This window comes from Hoplias malabaricus, chromosome 6 (genome assembly GCF_029633855.1).
Source record: "Hoplias malabaricus isolate fHopMal1 chromosome 6, fHopMal1.hap1, whole genome shotgun sequence".
Classification (NCBI taxonomy): domain Eukaryota; kingdom Metazoa; phylum Chordata; class Actinopteri; order Characiformes; family Erythrinidae; genus Hoplias; species Hoplias malabaricus.
In genome coordinates, this window is record NC_089805.1 from 35,592,060 (window position 1) to 35,616,771 (window position 24,712).

General features: G+C 38.9%; 1 protein-coding gene across 1 annotated transcript; it reads left to right on the forward strand.

Moving 5' to 3' along the window:
- The first annotated feature begins 11,630 nt into the window (after positions 1-11,630).
- On the forward strand, positions 11,631-24,466 carry mfsd2ab (MFSD2 lysolipid transporter A, lysophospholipid b). Its single transcript, XM_066674260.1, has 14 exons — positions 11,631-11,828; positions 13,959-14,084; positions 15,260-15,384; positions 18,557-18,680; positions 18,763-18,841; positions 18,929-19,098; positions 19,238-19,328; positions 19,999-20,117; positions 20,296-20,379; positions 21,266-21,349; positions 21,561-21,673; positions 21,889-22,032; positions 22,387-22,563; positions 22,893-24,466. Exons 1-14 carry the CDS (start codon positions 11,742-11,744, stop codon positions 22,948-22,950), a joined length of 1,581 nt encoding a protein of 526 aa, XP_066530357.1. The 5' UTR covers positions 11,631-11,741; the 3' UTR covers positions 22,951-24,466.
- The last annotated feature ends 246 nt before the right edge of the window (positions 24,467-24,712 follow it).

A 24,712-nucleotide genomic window follows, 5' to 3' on the forward strand; every position in this document is an offset into this window, starting at 1 on the left:
TTTCATCATAGTTTGTATGGATGAAGGTAAAGACTGTGGCCATGTGTGCTGATGAAAATAACAACAGAGCTGCATGCCTGTGTATGGTGACTACTCTCTACCCTCTTTGCCCACTTCCATGGGTCAGAATGGAAAGTTTGTGACGAAGGCACTGAGCCACTGGGAATCGCTGTGGCATGTCTGAGTGCTACAGTTTTAAAATAGACAGGACGCTGTCTGTCAGTGCTGACTTATACCCATACGCCCATATACCCACACTGTATGTCACTGTCATACAGCACTGACAAAACAATGGAAAAGTAATGATGTGATATATTTTATTTCTCATACAAGTAGGGCACATTGTGATATTGTGTATAGTCTATGAAGAACATTTCTCATATTTAATAATCAATCTATCATTTTGATGGTTACTTTGTATAATTATTTCTCTTCATGCTAAAAAAGCATGACACCCATTGAGCTAAAAAAACACTCCCATTTACTTTGTGGGGCCACCTAGTGGTTGGGAGCCTTGAACAACTATTTATAGAAAATTATAAATATTATGTACTCATTGAGAAAAAATCAGCTCTGATCACTAGGTTCTTCGTCATGATTCCTCATGATTCCTCATCTCACATTTCTGCACAGCTGTTTTGGGACATTGTCTGATGCAAAGTTCTTATACAAATAAAATGTAATTAACTGAATTTATTGCAGCAATTCGCAGTTGCAAATAGCAAATAGCGACAATCTTAAAGGGTGTATTATTCAGGGATCACTTTCGCAAATTCATTTTATAAAACCTTGCTGAAAAAGGGTTTTTTAAACAGCTCAACTGATTACTCCTCTTTATTCCCTGTGTTTTTTTTATAAGCCTTTGCTGAAACATAATCAAAAAATATCTTATACCCCCATGGACAAAAGTCACAGACCAACAACACTGAGAAGGACTACAAGCAGACACTGTAAAAGATGTCATGATATTTGATTTCATTCTTTCAAAATATTCTGAAAGGAATATCAGATGTAAGCTTCTCTTGAACCTTATCTGAGGTTGTTATATAATAAAACTATTCAAATATTTCATCAAAACCTCTCTACAGCTGTATCACCTGCTCCGATCACAGTCCAGATCTGAGTTCAGACTGTTACGCATGCTGGCAATGATGTGGTCGGCAGGGCACCAAAGCTATAGAAAATCAAAGGGCATAAGTGTGGAGCAAGAAAACATGTACGTACGTGTAATATGCCAACACAACACTGAACACATTTTAAAGACACTGCCATGTAGTGAATAAAACATAAGGGCACTGGTGCAAAAGGGCACAATAAGGGCTTTTGCAATACCCCACTCATAAAAGCTCTTTCCACAGTGCTTCCTCAATCATCTTATGATGTTCTTTACACCTTCTTGTAATCATATACTGGATAATGCTTAACGTTCTTTTTGAATTTTCAGATGAAGCCTTTCTGTATCCTTGTCACAAATGATCACTTTCCAGAAACGGGCAGTCAAGTGCAGGTTTAATAATCCAAATACGTAGTCAAAATACAATCCAGGTCGATACCAAAAAAACAGATCAAAGATCCATACAGAATATCCCAAAAACACAAATCCAAAGCTCACAATATGGCCGCCAACAGGAACCGGAGTAACCCTAGTATTCTGGAGAGAGTGCGCTCTGCTGGCGCGGAGGGGAACTACCTGCTGCAGACCTGACATAACCCCCCCTCTGATGGGCGGCTCCCAAAACCCTAGATCTCCTGCACTGCGGCCAGCCCCTGGGTCTGGGAGCAGGGCGACCCAGGTGATCCCTGTGAAAATTGGATATTAAGGATGGGTCTAGAAAATCATCTGCAGGCACCCATGAGCATTCCTCCGGGCCGTACCCCTCCCAGTCCACTAGGTGAGAAGACAGACACTGGTTTAAGCAATGAAACATGAAAAGTGGGGGAAATTGTATAAGAGGTCAATATTTCTAATCTATAAGAAACAGGAGTGATTTGTCTCAACACTTTTTAAAGGTCCCATGAACCTGGGGCTTAGTTTATTGCTAGGCAGCTTCAACTTAACATCCCTGGTTGACAACCATCCATTTGGCCTGGTCTGTAAGGAGACACTTCACATCGATGGCAGTTGGCTTGTATTGTGTGCCATCTTATGGCTCTTTGTAACCTTACATGTGCTTCTTGTACATGTACTAAGGAAGGCTCACCTGTCCAAGGGAATAATGGGGGCTTAAAACCCAGAATACATTGAAATGGAGTGACACCTGTAGAAGAACTGACCAAAGAGTTCTGTGCATACTCTGCCCATGGTAGAAAACGTGACCAATCATGCTGTGATCTACTGCAATAAGACCTTAGGAACCTACAGATTTCTTGATTTAGTCTTTCAACCTGTCCATTAGACTGTGGGTGATACCCCGATGTTAGACTGACATTGATGTTTAACTGAGAACAAAATACCTTCCATACATGTGAAATGAACTGTGGACCACAATCTGAAACAATATCTTCAGGTACCCCATATAATTGAAAAACCTGCTGAAATAAGGCTTCAGCTGTTTCCAATGATGTGGGCAGTTTAGGCATTGGAATCAGCCTACAAGCGTTTGAAAATCTATCAATTATAACCAAGACTGTGGTATTACCTTGCGATTTAGGGAGGTCAGTAATAAAGTCGATGCTTACGTGTGACCATGGACGCTGGGGTATGGGAAGAGGTTCTAAAAGACCTGCGGGAAGTTGTCTTGGAGATTTATTTTGGGCACAAACCTCACATGACCTTACAAAGTTGTAAATATATTGATCCATCTTGGGCTACCAAAACTTGTTTTTAATTAGCATTCCTGTACGTAATATGCCTGAGTGCCCTGAAAAGACAGAACTATGTGTTAGTTCTAGCACCCTCTGTCTGAGCGAAGTTGGCACAAACTTCTTGTCTGCAGGACACTCTGACGAACTAGACTCTTTCTCTCTTTCTCTCTCTTTCTATTTCCTCCATGATTTCCCATCTGATTGGTGCCACAATACAACCTGGATCAAGAATGGTTTCACTGGCTGGAGAATAGGGTTCCAATTCCCAAAGTTGGGATAAAGCATCTGCCTTAGTGTTTTTCGACCCTGTAACTGTGAAATTAAATCTTGTAAAGAACAGAGCCAAACGTGCTTGTCTAGGCTTAAGGCGTTTAGCTGATCTGATACACTCTACATTACGATGATCTGTTAATACCAGAAATGGATGTAGAGAACCCTCCAACCAATGCCTCCACTCTTCCAAAGCCAATTTCAACTTCTACTCTGAAGGGAATAGCTGGATCAGGATGCTTCAGAACAGGGGCTGAGACGAATAGGCCTATTAATGACTCAAAAGCATCAGAAGCAGCCTGATTCCATAGAAGGACTCTACTCTTACCTTTCAACAAAGAAGTGAATGGTCCTGCTATCATATTAAATCCTCTAATAAACCTACGATAAAAGTTGGCAAACCCCAGGAACCTCTGCAATTCTTTGACTGATTGTGGTTTTTTCATTGTAGAACCGCTTTGACTTTAGATTCATCCATGTGCACTCCTTCTGCTGAGATGACAACACCTAAAAATGAGACCTGAGACTTATGAAATTCACACTTTTCTCCTTTTACATACAAATTATTTTCAAGTAATCTCTGGAGAACCTTTTTCACATGATCTTGGTGTTCTACCATTGACTGGGAGTACACCAAAATGTCATCCATATATACTATTACCCATTGATCCAACATATCCCTTAGTACTTTGTTAATAAAAGCCTGAAAAACAGAGGGAGCATTTACTAGACCATATGGCATGACAAAGTACTCATAGTGGCTTCTAGTGGTCACAAATGCTGTTTTCCACTCATCTCATTTCCTGATCCTAATGAGATTATAGGCGCTTCGTAGGTCCAATTTTGTTAAAATGGAAGCACCCCCTAGTTGTTCTAAAGCAGCCGGTACCAATGGAAGAGGGTAGGGATATTTCACAGTAATTTCAAACCCCTGTAGTCTATACAAGGTCACAGTCCTTCTCCCTTCTTTTCTATAAAAAAGAAACTGGCTGCTGCAGGGGAGGTGGAGGGACAAATATATCCAGCCCTTAATGCCTCATCTATATATTCATTTAAGCCTTTGGACTCTGGGACAGACAGAGGGTAAATCCTGCTTCTTGGGGGTATGGTTCCCGGTAGGAGATCTATTGCACAATCCCAGGGGCAAATGGCTTGCTTTCTGATTAGAGAACACTTCACATATTTCTTTATAACATTCTGTTATGTTATCGGTCTGTAAAGTACTGGTGCTTTCTACCATAGTAGCTTTTATAGGTAAAGAGATACAGTTTTGGAAACACTTTTGCCCCCACTGGGATATTTCTCCCAGTGAAATTGTGGGCTGATGTTTACAAAGCCTGGGGAAACTTAAAATAATAGGGTTTTTTGGGGAGTTTATAACCAGAACGGATATTTTCTCTTCATGAAAGAGTCCAACTTTCATGACCAGTTCCTTGGTGGCCTCTGTAAGAACTCCATTCCCCAAAGGACGATCATCCACTCCTTTCAATCTGAGTTGTGGTTGAATGTTTATCAGCGTAATGTTCCATTTATCCAGGAATCCTCGATCAATGAAGTTTTCTGCAGCTCCTGAGTCTATTAATGCTGCAACAGAAACATTTTCTGAAAAACAAAAGAGCACTACCTTGATAATCATGCAACCACTGGATCCATGATGCAACAAGGAACTCACCTCCAACGTCCCAGTAAATCTGGAACGTTTGGGACAGTTAACACGCATATGGCCTGACTGGCTACAGTAAAGGCACAGACGTTGCTTAATTCTGCGTTCCACTGTTAGCTTGGTTGTACCCAGTTCCATGGGTTCTTGATAAGAGGTAGCTGAAGTGGGTTAGTTAACTGAATACCCACAATTTCTCAGTCTTCGTATTTCTCCTTACACATTGTCCAAGGCAATGGATGTCTGGATGAATTGATTGAGGGTAAAAGCTTCTCCCCAACACGCCATTTCAGCTTGGAGATCTCCTTTAATAAACTGTGAGTAATGCTGGTTCGCTCCATCTACTTCCAGCTGCTAAGGTCTGGAATTCTAATGCATACTCGGCTGCTGTACAATTACCCTGTCTAATCTCACATAACAAAGAACCAACATCCTTTCCAGCTTGAGGATGATCAAACACAGACTTAAAAAGTGAGCAGAACTGTGTTTCAAACTTCAAAATGTCACTATTCTGAGACCATAAAGCTGTGGCCCACTGTTTAGCTTTGCCGGTAAGTAGTGATATGACAAACTGAATTTTATCAGTATCCAAGAAGAATTCATCAGGATTGTGCTCTCTATATAAGCTACATTGCATCAGAAAGGACTTACAACCTGCTGATGTTCCATTATATCTCTCAGGCATAGCTATAGAAACCATTGGTCAAGAAACCATAGAAATGGGATTACCAAATATGAAGGATGTTGGTGGAACAGTGACTTGTGGTTCAGCCTTCTGAGAAGTTAGCAAAGCTTCTTGCATCATTTTGGAAGCAGTTTCTCCATTCTTTGCTGCTTCACCATACGTTCTTCCAAACCTGCTGACTCCATGTCTCAGGCGAAGTCTTATACCACAAATGATCACTTTCCAGAAAATGGCAGTCAAGTGCAGGTTTAATAATCCAAATACATAGTCAAAATACAATCCAGGTTGATACCAAATAAACAGATCAAAGATCCCTACAGAATATCCCAAAAACACGATTCCAAAGCTCATACAACGAAAGCAGAATGTCAAAAACCAGAAAAGGGCACAAGATACAGATAAGGGTTAGAATTGTAGGACAGAACTGAGACCAAGACTTCGCAGAGAACCTATTGCACCATGTGCTTTATATATACAAACACACTCACAATATGACCGCCAGGAGCCTGAGTAACATGAGCCTGAGTAAATTGGTAGAGGTGCATAAAATCTTTCAGCATTGGGCTATGGAGAACTGTGTTTTTTGGAATGATTAAGCATCATCCAGGACATTTGTAATAAGCTGGATTGTTGTTTCTGATTCAAAACTAAGTATCCCTCATCAATACATGACTTTGCTAAAGTTCTTCAGGTTGAATGCTATAATGTACCAGCACATAACCAAATACTGTCCCAGAAGTGTAGAGGCTGCTGCAAACAAAATATTGGGTTGAGCACGTGGGTGCACACTTTTGACCATGTAGTGTAATGTAACTTCTTGTTAAATTACACGGCACATGATTGATTAGTTGTTTTTGTTTAGTTTTTTTCCAGCTCAGTGTTGTTAGTTTAAATGCATTTAATTTCAATTTGGGGCGGCACGGTGGTGCAGCATGTAGTGTCGCAGTCACACAGCTCCAGGGACCTGGAGGTTGTGGGTTTGATTCCCGCTCCGGGTGACTGTCTGTGAGGTGTTTGGTGTGTTCTCCCTGTGTCCACATGGGTTTTCTCTACGTGCTCCGGATTCCTCCCACAGTCCAAAAACACACGCTGGTAGGTGGATTGGCATCTCAAAAGTGTGTGAATATGTGTGTTGCCCTGTGTAGGACTGGCGCCCCCTCTAGTGTATGTTCCTGCCTGCACGCCTGGTTTTCAACCAACCACATGTCACGCCCCTATTAGCTGAGCTGCATGGGCTACTCTTAGCTGCTCGCATCAAATTTAAATCACTAATGATGGCTCTGCTCCCATCTACCTCAATAGACTCTTAAAACCATATGTTAGCGCCCGCCCTCTCTGTTCCTCAACCCCCCGTACAGGTCAGTCGAGGCTATTCTCATCTCTGGTACCACGCTGGTGGAACGAGCTTCGAAAGCTCAGAGCAACAGAAACCCTCTCCGCATTCAAGAAATCCTTTAAGACCCAGCTCTTCCGAGAGTATTTCTTGCACTGAAAGTCTTTCTTTAATGGACTTATTACTTCCTGGCATATTGCACTCAATGTAAGGTAATTTGTATAAATTGTGCTGTAGTTTGAATGTTAGATCCTCTTTAGTAAGTCGCTTTGGATAAAAGCGTCTGCCAAATGCATAAATGTAAATGTAAATGTTCCCACATTGCACCCAATGATTCCAGGTAGGCTCTGGACCCACCGCGACTCTGAACTGGATAAGTGGTTACAGATAATGAATGAATATTCTTTTACATATATTTATCTTTCATCTCTACATATATTTTGTGTGCCCACAAGAGCTAAATGTATACCATAAATAGAACAGACGTATTGTTCCCTAGGGCAATAAGAAAAGATGTAAGAGACCTGTTAACTTAGAGAGACTGTAGTTCCAGTGTTTCTTGGCCAGAGATTAGGCACTGAGCATAAGCTCTTAACTGCATAGTGTGAGACACATCACACCACCACATACAAACAAGTGACAGTACAGAGGTCACAATGACAGTTTCACATCGGAATGAATAAGCCTGGCAGAGATGCAGTGATCCTGACATGCAGCCACATAGACAAAGCTACTGCACTTTGACCTCATCAGCCGAGCTTCTGTGTGTGTGTATGTGTGTGTGTGTGTGTGTGTGTGAGAGAGAGAGAGAGAGAGAGAGAGAGAGAGAGCATGTGTATATGTTTTCACCTGTGTGTGAGAGTATATAAGAATCTGAGAATATTAATAGCATTAAAATGAATGGTAATCACTGAATATTCCTTGTTCTCTGTGTCCTGGGTTCATGTAATTAATGATATATTCACTCTCATGAGAAAATACATTACCTACTAGGGCTGTGCCACATTGTATCATTCGCATTAATATCGTCATAATTTTTAAAACCATTTTAAAAAGTTAATATTGTGATATTCTAACATGTTTACCTAACGATGTCATGCAATTAGCCATAATATGGCATACGTTCTTTACATTAGTCGTTTAGGCAAAGTGAAGTACAGCGGAAAGTGGCTCTGGATGATTGAAATGACATTTGTAGCAAAATAAATCTTAGTGAATAAAACCATTGTGAAAATACCCTGAAATATCATGATATTATTTTAGGGCCAAATCGCCCACCCTTATTACCTGGATTAAAATATTATGCTGAAACCTAGTAAATAAATTCTATTTATGTTTTAATCTCTCGGATGGTGCACTGAGAGGCAGCTGCAGTGTTCTGATGTCTAATGTGTTTGTTTGCTTTTCTTCACTACTATTGGCTAGAATGTCTTGGGGATAAATTTCACATGTGTGCATCACCTATGTGTTTTAGATAGTATTGAACATGTTCAGATGTCCAGTTTCATTGATGCCTACCTCCTCTCTTCATTAAGTCATTCATTCATTTATTGTCTGTAAGCGCTTATCCAGTACCCGGAGGAAAGAAAATGGAGCACCCGAAGGAAACCCACTTGGACACAGGGAGAACACACCAAACTCCTTACAAACAGTCGCCCTGAATAGGACTTGAACCCACAACCTCCAGGACCCTGGAGCTGTGTGCTGCACCACTGTGCCACCCCTCTTCATTAAGTCAAGAGTTCCAGATCATTAAAGTTCCTTAGGCTTGAGACACAGCTACCCTGTGTGTGGGTAGTTTCTTGTTTGAATGTTATTGTCTATATGAAGGGTAATATACTGTATCATCAGAGACACTTGGTAACAGTTACTGAGGGGAGGACACAACTTTAACTGGCCTGTGTTTCATAGAGTCACTGTGGAACATGGCACACATGCTGCACTCACACGAATAAAAAGCCTTCCTCGTGAGTTTCCATTGCACCTGTGTCTGTGTTTAACTCTGGCCTCTGCTCTCCTGACACTGGAACACTCCTCCAGTGATACTCCCCTTATACACCCCTTCTGTGTGTTGGGCAACAAAAACCGAGAGCTGAGGTAAAATGTAAAAATCATGAGAAAAAAAAGACTCAAATTAATGTGAGCTACACAGTAAATGTTCTGTACGCTTAGATCTGTTTCATAAGCTGTTGGAAGTGTTGCAACAATATCAGTATTATGTTTTGCTTAAATGGAGAATAACTCTGAGGAAGTTGCTGAAGGTTGTTGCTTCTTACACAAATTCTAAGAAAAAGAAACCTCTGAGGCGACAAGACATCCCCATTCCAGTAAAAAAAAAAAAAAACTGGGATATTTTGCAACTGGTAAATATTTACATTCCTTCTGCCTCGACGGCAGCACTGCCTCCAGAACCACTTTGAATAGTGATTCTGCACACGTGCACCAATCCACCAACCTGTGATTTTGGACTGTGGGAGGAATCCCAGGCAGACACGTGGAGAACACCCCCAAACCTTCATAGATTGTCATCCGGATCAGGGTTTGAACCCACAATCCCAGGACCCTGGAGCTCTGTGACAGCGACACCAACTGTGCCACCCTGCTATTTAATTACTAAGAACATAATAATGTTATGTCTTAAAGTCTTAATGAAGGTCTGGAATGTTAAAGACTTTATGTTAGAGGCTCATTGTCTGCTACAAAAATACTGACATTCTGTTTAATGTGGACATGACGTGCAATGACCAAATAAATGGAGGATAAACTTGTTTTGATCCTAGTCTCTTCTGATACAGAAAGAAAAGTAAAGGTTATGTGAACACCGCACGTCCTCACAGTACACACAGGACCATGCAGGTCATAATGTTACCTCACTTTCGTCTGGCACGACTCTAACATTTCCATAGTGCACTGCATTCTCTGTAACAACCACTTTCTCAAACAACCACTCAGATTTAATGTCTTTATGTCTACAACTGATGAACTAAATAAACAACAGATAAAACCAAATTAATATGATGAGAAAACATCCCACATGTTATTTTCATAAATTTATATACAATAAAATATAAATATGTGTATATATATATATATATATATATATATATATATATATATATATATATATATATTATTATTTTTTATTTTTTTACCTATAGTGACTACATGCCCTTATGAAAAAAATGCTTAATGCAAATATTAAAGATATGGGCATGAATTGTTTAAATATAGTTTTAAAACTGCTCACAATTCCCAGTTTTCTGCTTGCTTCAAAATATAGTGCATTAAATACTGTTGTTGGTAAGGTCCACGCTAAAACATTTTTATTTCAAATGCACCACTCTTACTTACACTACAGTAACACACAGCTGCTTCAGTAGCAACTGTAAGGTACTGTTCAAATCCTAATAACATCTGCTGACTTATTAATACAGCATCAGTGATATTTCCTCATTTAACATTTGCTATTAGCTATTCCAAATTCACAAACATGACTGATCTTAGCACTCAAGCAGATAATCAGGCAATACGACCTAACATTACCATTATCAACATTTACAGACACTATTGCAGGGAAAGCTTCTCTTATCAACTGTTGACACACATTGATTGGTATGGTCCGCATGAACTTGACTTTGTAAACATTGAAATGTGGAGGCTTTTTCTTCTCTAGGATAGTTTTGAAGGCCCCTTTCAGATATCTCTTCTTGTGAGTAAATAGCGTAGCCTCCACGTGGTATGCCAAGACCTGGCCTAACACAGATGTCTGTTCAGTGCTCCCTTAGGATTATGTACACAGCTAAAATTGGAGTATATCTAGCATAGCTCTGGTTCCATTTAAATAGAACTGGAATATATTTACGTTTCTATAGCAGTAGTCAGTAGATATGGAAATCAGTAAGGTTTTGGATCAACACTTAACACCCCCAGTGTTACAAACCACCAGTGGCATTGCTTAAATTCCATTTAAGCTTAAGCGAGTATAGGGGTTGGGTATAACAGTTGCTATAGCTTAATAGCTAGCATAGCTGCCCCACACATCGGTCTAGGGTCTGATCAGGAACACTCCTTTGCCAAGATGGGGAGTGATTCAGCACTCTATAAAAGCCTGCATTCATGCATGGACAAATAATTAAACAATTCTTTCATCAATATGAAATTCCAAAGAACATGATATCTTATTATAATATTACAGTACATAACATGTTGAAAAGATTCACAGAATATATACAAATACAATCATATACCAAAACCAATGGCTGTGAAGGTGGCAGTGCATTAAAAAACTGCATGATGTGCTCAGACACACTTCCCAAAACCATTGTGAAAATGTCTGTCGCTGCATCAACAGATGCAAGTTAATGCAAAGAAGAATCCATGTTAAATATTAATATAAGCAGAAAGAAAGATTATAATTTTAAGAAATAATTTTAGTAATGATAGTATATAAATGACTGAAATCGAGTCCCAATTGGCCTGACACGGGATGAGTTGGAGTGGTCTCGGCGGCCGCAGTCGACCAGATTTTCTTGGGATAGTTCATATCAGGCATTCAAAGCAGACTGGTACTGACTGCTTGAGACGGCTATTTACTGGCAGTACAGGAATCAGCGCCTCAAAATCACAGAGGCCTGTCCCAAAGGTGTGCTTAGATATTTATGCTGCAGAGCTTTGGGGTCCATGTGGGCGAGCCCTGTACACACACTACACACCCCCACACACCCACTAACGTGACCGTATTGTTTCGGTGCGTCATCATTTTGCGCATGCGTGTTTTCGTGCCAAACCCCGCCCTCGTGCTCTCTGAAGTGTCGGTTGAATGAAGCCGGGGTGGTAGTGGGTGGTGCTTCAGTTACATTTACTAGAGCCGCCGGGGAGGTACTGTTACTCACGCGGGGAGTTCAGCACACGGTCGCAGGCGCGGGTTTTACAAGATTTTACCGGCAAAGAAATTGTTGTTCTATTAAAGTTAAAGGAATTTCAACGAAATGGCAAGAGGAGAGGGAGGTGAACAGTTTTCAAACGCGAGTCTTCTGCAGAAAAGTCCATCGGATGAAGTGAAAACCACCGAGAAGGTGAGATTCTGACGTGGAAAGCGTTAGAAAAAGAGAACTGTGGTTTTATGGTAAATGGTATGAAGCTGATAGCATAATTTACGTCTTCCCATTATTATTTTCTGTGGTCCCAAGTTTAAATACATAGTCATTTGTGTTTTTATTGCCATATGGGCGTAGCCTGTTTATTTTTCCGTGTTAAAATTATTTTTAATATGTGTTTATTTATTTGTTGATAAACTTCACTTGAGATACCCTCTTTTTTTTAATATAAATATTATATCTTGCATATGTCGTCCTCCTGTGGTTTGAACTGACTGCGTTATCTTTCTCTGTCACTGTCAATAAACAGAACCGTTTTCTTATTTTTGGTTTTCCGTTAACGTGTCTTACGACTACATTTAAAGTGTGCTTTATTATCAATCTGATGTTACTTTAAAATCAGTAAGCGATACCAAAAATAGATTCTCATATTCAAATAAGGCTAAAGCCAGCGGCAGGCGGCAGTGAGGTGTGTGTAGAGTGTGTGTAGAGTGTGTGTAGAGCGACGTGTCAGTTTTTTCTCTTCAGATGAGCCCTTTCATTTTGTCATGACCCCTTAAACCCAGCCGAGATTTTACTGTAAGAATTTTTTATTATTATTTAAATCAGCTGAGATTTTGAGGGAATTGTATAACGGTGTATTAATTTCTCAGAAGCTTCTGAAAATGTTACTTTAAATAACTGTAGCCTTATGTGTATACATGTATTACACCAAGAACACAGCCTACAGCCTGGAATAACCACTGAAGTGCATGTGTGTTTTATACAGATGTATAATGTTTTTTTCTAGGATGCCATTACACAAACTGTGAACTGAAAGAAGGGCTGAAAAATAATTAAATATCATTTTATGGTCACAATCTAAAATGTTTGAATAAAAATGATACAAATTTTAAATGCATTTTCAATATTACAGTATACATTGTTTGACCATCACCGACTGAGGGTCATTACAGGGCACTGTCATCAGTTCAGCACTCAATTTCAGAATTATATTGTCTTATAAATCTTGGCCATATTGTCCAGCCCTAACTGGAAGAGTGCTATATAACTGAATGCAAAATTGTTAGGATCCCTTCATCATATATTAGTACTGTCCACTGCTCATGTCAAAAAGCAATGGTTCAGTTGAGTCTGTTCTCAGTGTTGGAAAATATTGTTTGTTGTGTGTCTGCAGATGCCTTCAGGTGTGTTCAAGTTTATCAGGTTTTCCGTGATTTTTATTGGCTTTATATTTTGTTTCAGGGTTTGGCTAAATGGAATTACATGGAAGTTTAAAAGCAAAACTTAGTAGCAGGAGTCTATATTGCCAAGCACTGTTTACTGTTAAAGCTCATTGCTGATCTCTGTAAAATAGTCGCTTGTGGGTTTTATATAGTTCAGGGCACCCGAAAGTCTAAAACAGGCTAATTTATGCTGAAATTAACTATGACCACGGAATCCTATGTTTCTCCCTAATAATTTTATCCGATATATTCTGGGATGATTTTTGAAACGTTTCTGTTCTAATTAGGTTGTGCCTCATACTGTAAATTTCAGTGGGTGTGTGTGGCAGATTGACCTGAGGACACTATGTTGGCTGGCAAGTCACATGTGCAGTGAACACAGAGTGGGTACTGTGACATGCTTAAACTTGCACACAGCTACCTGGTTACCTGAACTGCGAACAGTTGATTCTAATAGAATACCATGATGCATTGTCCCTTATTACAAATCTACAATGTCTTGACAGGTGCTGCTAATATTTTAACCCAAAATGTTAGTTAATGTGTTTGTGTGTGTACGAGAGTCTGAGAGAAATGGGGCCATACTGAGGATTAGAAGCAAACTGAACCCAAACGCATGCCATTGCTATATTTATAAACAGCATTCATCTTGAACATGGGACGTAAGTCTCAGTACAGCTTAACAAGAGTCTGGTAGAGGTTGAGTGTAGCAGCCTATACCACAGGTATGTTAATTAGGGTTCCTGCCTTCATTTATTTTCCACAAAGCCCCAGTACACGTCAAAAGCTTATTAGTATTTACATAATTAAGAATTATTTAAAAGAAGTATTTTTTGAAGTGTAGCTGCAGATGTCGATATGATTTTTTTGGTTTCTTTTTCAGGCCGAGAAGAGAGGACGTCTATCAGTTTGCAATAAGCTGTGTTATGCCATCGGAGGAGCGCCCTATCAGATCACAGGCTGTGCCCTTGGCTTCTTCCTCCAGATATATCTTCTAGATGTTGCTCTGGTGAGTTTAATAGACAAAAGGTTCACGCTTAGTGTATTAAATAATGTCAGTAATTACTCTAGCTTCAGCAATATCATAAGCAGTCTATTTCTAGATACACAAACATTAAGAGTCATACTTCATTCAGTTCATACAGAAGCCATGATGCTGCGTGGAAGTCTGCATAGTTTAGGAATATTGCATAATTTGAATATAGTTACCCTGCTTTTATGTGACTGAGTATTTACCTAAGGGTGCTAATACTCAGGCCAGTGAGTTTGCCCAAACCCCCTGCATACCCAGTCACAGGATAGAGCAACAGGCATTTCACCGCCACAATGGAAGCATTGTCCTGGAAAATTAATAGGTGGAAAAAGTTCTTCTATGCCATTAACTTGTAGGGAGCTACAGTAGAATTAACAAGCTTATTGGCCAGATTATAGACTGTGAATACCAACGATTCAGGGACACTTCAAGCGCTTTTGATGTTTAGCATGTTACTAAGGACAAGCAGACATTCCATCCAAGACCTCCTACAGCTTGAGTTGTGATTCTCTATTCAGGCCTTAACTAAACACTAATTATACTACAGTAACTGTCAGGGTGTTTTTTCAGTCCATTCTCTTTATTCTCTATACAGCTAGACAACTTCCCAGCGGGAAAGTAAATATAAAGTGCTGGCTGTTGTTTCTCTAAAACACGTAGTCTATGATCTCGTGACTCAAGGTCATCCTAGAGCTTTGAGTCCTTTCTGCCTTCTGAGCTGGACGACTGTACTCTTGTATTATGTACTATGCCAAAATAATGTTACACTAAAAGAGTTTGCCATAAGCTGCATTATGAATGTAAAGCAGGTTGTTCTTGTGCCACACCCTTTGACAAGCTAGAATAGACTGAGAAACTTTCACACGAATTTTGTGCGTTATAATAGACTGTAAACGAGCTCATACCACCACCGGGAATAACCACTGGTTTGTCAGGAAATTTCAGTATTTAACAAAAGCTTCCAGTAACTTACAGTTGTTCATTTCTTCATGTGTATTAAATAAATCTCAGAGAGCACAGACTTTACATTTCTTTCACTTTCAGCCACAAAGTCTTTTTATTTTAATGATTATTTTATAGCCTCATTTTGCTCACTCTGTACAAATATTTGTACCTAAACTGAAGTATTGATTATTCTCTTTGCTCTTAAGGTGGATCCTTTTTATGCCTCTATTATCCTCTTTGTGGGCCGAGCCTGGGATGCCATCACAGACCCCACTGTGGGCTTCCTGGTCAGCCGGAGCCCTTGGACCAGATTTGGGAAAATGATGCCCTGGTATGTCACCTTGACACTCTGTTAATTGAATTGGATTTTTGCCCTCTCCCACAACAACGTTACACTGTACTAAAAGGTCATGCGTTGTATTCTCAAATATTTTTTTTTCAAGAAGTTTGGGTGCTTTCTTATTTAAATTAGGGTCTGAATAAAAAAAACTGTCAGTATAGATAATTTGCCCTAAGTAACTGCACCAATACAAAGGCTTTTACTTAGAATGTGATTGCTTCAGTTTAGTTTAGTTCACCCTACGATAATTCTTTCCATGACACTATTTGGATGAGCGTGGAGTCTGGTTGTATCCAGCTGGCTGTGCAAAGCATGTCAAATGATTCTTTCTAACTTGATGTTGGCTTTGTCCCTTTGTTTCAGTGATTTTGAAATGTTATTTAGTGTATTTATTTCAGTTGCCAAGTGTGTTTAATAGTCTTTGCTGTAAAAGACTTTGTTGGGACAAAAGGTGTTATTTTACCTCTCTGGGGGGTGTGAGCTGTAGATTTTAGTCTCGAAGGAACTGATGACAGATGAAAGGGTTTGGTATGGGAAAGTACATTCCACCCATGACAAAAAATAGATTGTTCACACATACATATTTATACTTTATATTAAACCTGTTCCTTTAGTGTTTAAGGCGAGACAAAAACTGTAAGATTAACCAGAACAGGTTTCTTTAACAAGGTAAATTAGTTTCCATTTTAGTGTACTTTTAGTTTCTAGTGTACATTGTAGATAATAGTTTAGCAATTATGAGCTTTTATTTGAGGTGGAGTTTTCTTATGTTTCCATTCTTTAAAATACAGGCTTAATGATAAAAGACTTCTGTTTATTTTGGGGTTAACTGTTTCCTGACAGCTTCCCTTTAATTCTGTTCACATGGGAAAAAGTATAGTGTAGAAGCCCCTGAGGCGAAGCGGATATCTGTGTTAAAGAACCGTGCAAAGCTTCAATCAAAGAATGAGAACGTTTAGGACTGGCCTAGTTTGGAGGTACGATAAGGATACAGGGGTTTGCTGATGCTGGTTCTGTACGGTTGTCTGCTACCAATTGTAAGGCGAGGTCAGTGACCCTAGAAGTTCCCTTCCCCCCTTTTTCTGGTGTTCTCCTGGCCCCAGAAGAAACCTCAGCTCCGTCTCCGCCAGAAATGCACCAGATTTTCTCTTTGCCCCTTCCTGTTTTTCTTTGATTGATTATTTCTGCTAGTAAGTGACACGTCACATAATAAAGAGGCTTATGGAAAGGTAGAGGCAGGAGGGTGCTGAGACTACAGCTAGATTTCAAAAAGGAGGAAACCATAGGAGAAAATGGAAATGCTTAGGAGCGGAGTGGGGGAGGGGAATGGAACGTGATTCTATATTCTGAATGAGGGCTGTGTTGCGTATGTAAATGAATGTAGGCTAAGATAATAATTTCTCATTTTCTTACCATTTACTCTGTAGCAAACCTAGCATCCCTTATCACGGTTTCATTAGAGAACCCATGAGGCATCCAAAAGGGGGATGTTGTCTCTGAGGAAGGAACATGTATAATAATTACTAAATGGTAATTTCCCATAGCTAATTTTTACCATTTGTCACAGGAGAAGGAACAAAACAATTTTCCCTCTCTTTTCCTGATCATGTTAGGGGGTTTAGATTTGCTCAGTGGCTGCAAGTGTGAAATTGACTATATATTTTGAATTTGTTCTAACTGAAAGGTACTGAAAAGTTGTGACAATGTTTCCTCTTTTTTTAATGAAAAAACACTAATGAGGAAAAAAAATGTTTTTGATTAACTGAAAAATATCTGGGATAATTAATTCAAGAAAAGAAACAATATAATTTTTTGGAAGTGCTTTTGCCCTTAGGGCAGTGAGGGCAGACGTTAGCTTAGTGATGTGTTTTGGGGTTTGAGTGCTGTGGCGGATATGCTGATTGTAAAGCTGGTCCAGCCTACAACACACCACCTCTCTCCCTCCAATCAGAGGCCACAGCTTGGCTCCTCCTGAATTCCAATAGCCTGAGGAATGCTCAGTGGGTCACTTCAGTTCAAGTCGAATCTGTGCTCTCAATGCGTCTGTGGAGTGGGGTGTAGTGACTTGTAAACTATCGTACACATTGCTGATTATGCTTATTAGTGCAAGCACTGACCATTCTGGAGCTATTTAAGATTTTAATTCAAATGTTCCATTGCTATATCCTCACTTCTACATAAAATTTCCAACAGCATAGGAATATGTGTGGGTTTAGTAGAGGCATGTTTAGATTGCTGTTGGAGTTATGGTTGTGTAATATATGTCTTTGAATCAGATCTGCTGATTTGAAGTCTGTGAAGTGTATCAGAACACTTTTCATGTAAATCTCTTTGAAGGCTGTTTTGTTTCCTAGTCCAGTGTGTGTTTGAGAACAGGGTATAAAAGGTCTGAAAGCTCTGTGTCCTTTTCTTAACTCAAGTCATGAGTTAAAAAAAAATCTAAATATGTTGGGATTTCCCACAATTAAAGTAAGCAAAATCAAATCATTCTCACAAAGGAAACAAATGACAAACCCACACGTTTAATTATGCAAACTTGCCAATCAAGCAGATTTTTCCTGTGGCTCTATTTTGGGTCTCTTATGACATTTGCCAAAGAGGAAATGTGTACATTCCTCTACTTTACTCTACTCGTCATCTACGTTTGTACACACAACGTGCATCAGGCCACCGGAAATAAGTAACAATTACAGGATGACATAGAGCATATTCCAGTTGTGCAAGGCTGCACTGGTCTCCTGAACTCTGTATGATGTCTGTCTGAGTCACCTTGAAGTGATGACTCTCCAAAGGAATGTTCTCTAGTGGTGTGATGTATTTGGGAGGAGAAAAGAATGACGTGTTCAAGTTTTAAATACCTTTGCTCATTCATATATAGACAGTTCTGCTGAACACACATTCCTTACTGAATTTATATTAAAGAAGTAAGGTGAACTGGGTTAAGTTATTGATTTAGTTTTCATGAATGCCATTGGGCAGATTTATATTTTATCTGTGTCTGTGATTATATTTGCAAGACTGAGCTGGCTTTAGGTGAAATCATCTTGTAGCTATGTAATATGTTAATAGAAAAAAAATGACTACTTAAATTGCCTAAAATCTTCTTATAAGATAAATAATCTTATAAATTCTTATAATTTTTTATTTCTATTTTTTTATTCAGGATTGCTCTATCTACACCATTTGCAGTGGCATCTTATTTCCTTATCTGGTATGTGCCTCCCATAGAGCAGGGCAAAGTTATCTGGTACCTCATCTTCTACTGTGTCTTCCAAAGTCTGCAGACAGTGAGTATCATTCTGCATTTCTCTTGTCTGTGCATGTTATTTTGCTTTCTTTAGTTTTAGTTTCTTTCTTTTTCTAAAACAGTGTTTCCACGTGCCATACTCGGCCCTCACCATGTTCATCAGTTCAGAACAGAAGGAGAGAGATTCTGCCACTGCCTATCGTAAGTCTAATTCAGTGCCTTCTAGTGTCATATTAGAATTCTTCTACTTATATTTTGTCTCACTATTGACTATTCACTATCATTTAGGCATGACTGTGGAAGTTTTGGGAACAGTTATTGGCACAGGAATACAAGGCCAGATCGTGGGCTTAGCCAATGCCCCCTGCATACCTGTTGGAGATGACAGCAACTCTAGTAGCCAGGATTTTGGTGCTGCAGTCAACATCAGCCAGCCACATATTTCACTGGAGGACACAGTAAGTCACAAAACCCAAGTCATTATGGCAGTTATTTTTACATGACTTATTTTAAGAGCTAACAGGATTAAAAAGTTTTGCTGACACTGTCATCACTATAAAATATTTATGTTCTAATTTTCCTCATGTCCTTCCACAGAGACAGGCTTACATGATTGCATCTGGAGTCATTTGTGCGATCTATGTGCTTTGTGCCATAATCCTCTTCTGTGGTGTGAAAGAAAAAAAAGGTGAATTCTTCATATTTATACATCATTAATTCGTTGGTCTCACTGAGCTCCCCGATATACCAAATATGCTTTTGTATTGTCCACCACGGAATATGTAGAGAATTAGTCAAACCTGTAGGTCTAAAATAGCTATCTAGTCATATTTCTGATCACTGATCCTGTTTCATGGAGTCTGGGCTTTTCCACTGTTCTCAGATTACTCTGACACTGTAGTTGGCAATCAGTCAGTGGCCCCTGAAAAAGACACAGGGGAAATGGAGATGGGTACTTTCACACCAATGAGAAATACATCTGAAAAGTGGTCCCACTCCCTTGAAGCAAGCTGAAGCAAGCTTCTAAGCAAAGCTCTTAAACACACCAGTCTTTGTAGAGTGAGATGTGCCCAAGAGAGGGAGAAGCACAAAACAGGGTTTGTGTACAGTGAAACTGCATTTACTCAACAGTGACAACTGAACATTTTGGACAGTTACCTTATTAAAAGAGTTCTAAATTCCACACACAACTGACAACCCAAGACTGTGTTATGTCTGAAATGAGCAGTGTCCATCAAATAATAATTATGCATTAAGTGTGATTTTTATTTTATTCTTTTTTTAACTACTGTGTTTCTTACAAGTCATTCAAGTCCTCTTCCCTGCCCTTTAACATGCAATGTATTTTGTTTTTGCAGACAACAGCAGGGTCAGAACTGAGCCCATGTCCTTCTTCCAAGGTATCCGTATGGTGATGGGCCATGGTCCATATGCAAAATTAGTGATGGGATTCCTCTTCACTTCTCTGGCTTTTATGGTGAGTATTACTCCACGATGCTTTCTGCTTAACATTCTGCTCCGCTTGAGTGCTGTTTGTTTTTGTGGATTTTGGTTGAGCCACTAGTCAGGTAATCCTGTCTGGGCCGTAAGCCTGAGACCACACTGGCTAACCTTGGCTGTCGTTCTAACATGGCTTTATATTCATCTCTATGCAGCTCCTGGAAGGCAACTTTGCACTGTTCTGTTGTTATACCCTGGGCTTCAGAGATGACTTTCAGAACATCCTACTTGTCATCATGGTAAGTAGTAAAATCTCATGCCACAGTAGCTATAAAATCAAATGATAGTTTGCTAATTCTGGAGCTGAATATGTCTCTTGTATAGAGGAGATAATGATAGTTCTCAAACAAGATTAATTTGACTAGTTTAGTGTGGTATGATTAAACATTAATTAAAAGTTAGATGCTTAAAAAAATAATAATAATACTTTAACAATAAAAGTTTTTTTAATATTTATACAGTATGTTTATTATTCTGAAAGATCCCTTTTTGCCTTTAAAAAGAACCAGATTCACGAGTCTCTTTCTCTTTCTTACTTTGACTCTTTCATTATGTTGTTTATCTGTAAGTGCTGTGCTTTGTCTGCCCTTAAATTGTCATTCCGGAATAAAGTTTTCACTAAACATTAAATTGTATCTGGTTTGCGAGATGAACATATACATTGCTCACTGCTTCTTTTCATGTGTGTTGCCATTTGTGGCCTTAGAATGAATGTGTGCCACAGTTTTTGATATTTTTGCCATAACTTTGAATAATATATTTGTTGGGTTAATAGAAAATACACTGTGTAATAGTTTTCCTCATGAAACTCCTTATATAACATGAGTATCTCTATGTAGCACATCTGTAGCTCACAGCTCATTTTCTCAGCCTCAGTGGTATTTTGCTAAAGGGCAACAGCAGTAAAACAAGTATGAGAAATTTGCTTTACCTGATCAAGCTGAATCTGAACAACAAATCTGGTCAGACTTACCAAATTCACTTTCTGTGAAGTGACTGTGCTAAAGCACTAACCTGCCAAGTCTCTCAGGTGCCCTCATAAAAAGGCTAAATTCAAGAATCTGGAAATGAGAATATCCTAGATTGTCCTTGCTTCCTTTAAATCTACCTTTCTTTTCTCTTCAGCTGTCTGCCACCCTCACCATCCCATTCTGGCAGTGGTTCCTCACTCGATTTGGCAAGAAAACCGCTGTATATATTGGGACTACAGTAAGTACAGGGTAGACTGTTTCATAGAACTGACTTACAGTAGCGTTTGAAAATAGAAGTGTTTGTATGTTAAGTATTTGTCATTTGACTCCATCTTGTCATGGTCTATTTGGACATTAATATTGTCAAATGACTCCTAGCAACATTCGTTGGTGTGTCTTGATGACGGTTATTGTCAGTGATTAGTTACTTGATGTTTGTTTTTGTGCAGTCAGCGATACCATTCCTGATCGCAGTGGTCCTGTTGAAAAGTAATCTCATTGTGACGTACGTCATCTCCTTCGCTTCTGGCGTCAGCATCGCTGCAGCCTTCCTGTTGCCCTGGTGAGTGTGCTGTACACCAATTATCATAAAATTGCCCACGTGTTTTCATTTTCCTGTGTGCATATTATATATAGTCTGAGCAAATAAAAATCAAAGAAAAAAAGCTGCTCAGACGTTTAGGAATACAAGGATGTGGGAATGAGGGGCATCTGCAGATGTCATGTGAAAAGTGCATGTCAATATATTGGATGTCTTAACATTCCATGCATCTGCAGGTCCATGCTCCCTGATGTGGTAGATGACTTCAAAGTGCAGAATCCTGACTCTCAGGGACATGAAGCCATCTTCTACTCGTTCTACGTGTTCTTCACAAAGTTTGCCTCAGGAGTCTCTCTAGGAATCTCAACCCTCAGCCTTGAGTAAGTTAACCCAACAAATTCTCACACGCTTATATCCTGTCTTTTTATTTGTTCTGTATATAATCCTGTCTGACAGTAAGGTGGTTTAAGCTTTTGAACTGCGAATTTGCTGTCTGCTTGAGTTAATGGGCCTTTTTGTTACATGACCACTCAGATAATCTATGCCCTAACTTTGATATATAAACTGATTATCCCCAATCAATGAGAGGCCCTATAACCAAGATTCCTGTAGGAATCTCTTTCACATGAAATTCATAGCTGCTTTAAGAAGAGTCACAAGGTTGGATTAAACTGGATAATAAGTAAGACTGTCTCATCTTTCTGTTCTCTCTCGCTTTCATTTTCCAATTATAGTTTTGCCGGTTATGTGACGAGAGGCTGCACACAACCAGCAGAGGTGGACATTACCCTGAAAGTTCTGGTTTCTGCTGCTCCCATTTTTCTCATATTTATAGGACTAATCATATTTATTACTTACCCCATCAATGAGGAGAGACGACAGGGCAACCGAAAACTGCTCAGTGAACAAAGGTAAGGCTTAACTTGAGGAGTTTCTCTCAGACTTATTTTTGAGAACTATCTTAGGTTTAGAATGTTCTGTCCTTTAAACATATATAAATGTCAATACAAAATCACTTGTATTTTTAATATTATAATAATCTTCAATTTGAATACAATAGTTTTATTATTGTTTTAAAGAACACAGTAGAACAGACTGTAGCCTTTAAAGTAAAAGAACTCCGACTCATTTATAAAAACGTATTGTATTTATATTTATATAAACGTATATATTATAAACGTAAAATATTTTTTTTTACATTTCTTTGCTGACTATGTTTTTTCTTTTTGGTTTTCTTTAGGGAGAATGAGCTGGACTCAGAAACGGACTCAACAGAGACAGAGGGCAGTGTAGTATAGTTTTATTGGACTCTAAAGAGAGCATTCTGACACTTACATTGGATGACCAATGAGATGACCCTCAAAGGCAAAATGAATCACACGTTTCGGCATTAAGCCAACCATGTTTACCGGCAGTTGCCTTCTGGCCTATTTACCTCTACTTCCATCACATCAACCTCAAGCACAGCATTTCTATTAACCCAGTTTACTGTGCCTTATAGCGCTGAAATTCAGCAAAACCACTGGAAAATCGCCAAAAGATGTCATCTGTTTTTCCTTCTGCTGTGAACAAAGCTTGGTGTGTTGACAGTTTATGCCTGTTTGGTTCATGTTGCCTACATTGGTGCTACTCGCTGGAACAGGACTGAAACATTCTGATATATCATTTACTTTAACTTGAGAAAAGCACATGATACTTACACTGCACTAACAAATTCTTCACATGTGTGAGAAGGAGGAGAAACGTGAGCCCTCAGTATTGATGGGTCTTCTTGTGATGTTGCTTTCAAACGCCTTTACCACATCCAGGGTACATTATGAATGGAAAGTATAAATTCAGTATAATGTATTGCTTTACTTTTTTGTCTGTTGCCAAATACCAGCAGAGCACATTTTGTGCATAACACATATCATGTGTGTTATGCTGCATATCAGAAGATATTTGTGTCAGTATGAATTACTTAAACAGTTGAAGCAGAGTATATTTATCATTGGAATTACCAAGAAAACAGACACTGATGTTTACAGTGTTGGACCTGTGCAGTCTACTGCTTCCTCAATGAGGTGAACAGTTATTTAACTATTTAATATTTCTGTTGTAATATTTTGTTATTCTAATGTTGATACTGTTTAACATATGCCACCCATTTGGCCTACTTAAGGGAAACAAAGACAATATACATGTATATCTAACTGGATGATGGGTGTTTTACATCTGAGATTCTTGTGTTGATGATTGACTTTTATTGGTTAGTTTCCATGTTTTGAAAGACCTTTATGTACATAGGTCAGCTGACTCTCAAAGTAATAAGGGAAAGCACTAATGTTTTGTTAAAGCATTTACATGATGCTTAACCTACCTGTAAAAATTTTCTATTTGAAATGGTTTATATGAAATGCATGTGTAAATACCGATTAATTAACAAATGTTCCTGCTGCCACATAAACAGCCAAATTTAAGACCGCTTTGAGAGATTTTTTTTTCCTTCAATTCATGTCCTAACTTGGACCCGGGATGTCTTGTAAATATACTTTTGTATACGATGTCATACATACAATGTTTACTTGTAAAGCACCTCAAAGTTTCATCACTGTAGTGTGTGATTAATTAGAATCAGTTTATTGAATCAACATCAGTCATAAGGTACTAGCCTTCTTGCTGTAAAAATGAAAATCAACCAGAGCAAAAACGATGTTGTGTGTGTGTGTGTGTATATATTTATATATGTACATAATGTATGTAAAGTCCTGTGTAAATATATTCGGTATCACTGCCAGGGCATGACCCAAGAACATTTGTGTAGTTATTTATGACATGAGAAATTGTTGGGGGGGGGGGGGGGTGATTAATAAATAATAATTGATATATTTTGTATTGTGGTGTTGTTTTTATGAACTTTAAATGAATCAGAGTAATAAGTATTTAATTTATCTCCTGTCTTGATTATTTTTATTTTTTCAATATAATTTTCCTTAAATACACGATGGCTGTATATTTGCATTCATTTTAGATTGAGGGAACATTCTGCCATTTCCTTAAGGATTACATTATCACAGTCTC

Coding starts and splice junctions, on each gene's coding strand:
- mfsd2ab (XM_066674260.1), top strand. CDS start 11,742: ATGGCAAGAGGAGAGGGAGGTGAACAGTTTTCAAACGCGAGTCTTCTG. Junction 14,085..15,259: donor ATCTTCTAGATGTTGCTCTG/GTGAGTTTAATA, acceptor TTTGCTCTTAAG/GTGGATCCTTTTTATGCCTC. Junction 21,350..21,560: donor CTGTATATATTGGGACTACA/GTAAGTACAGGG, acceptor GTTTTTGTGCAG/TCAGCGATACCATTCCTGAT.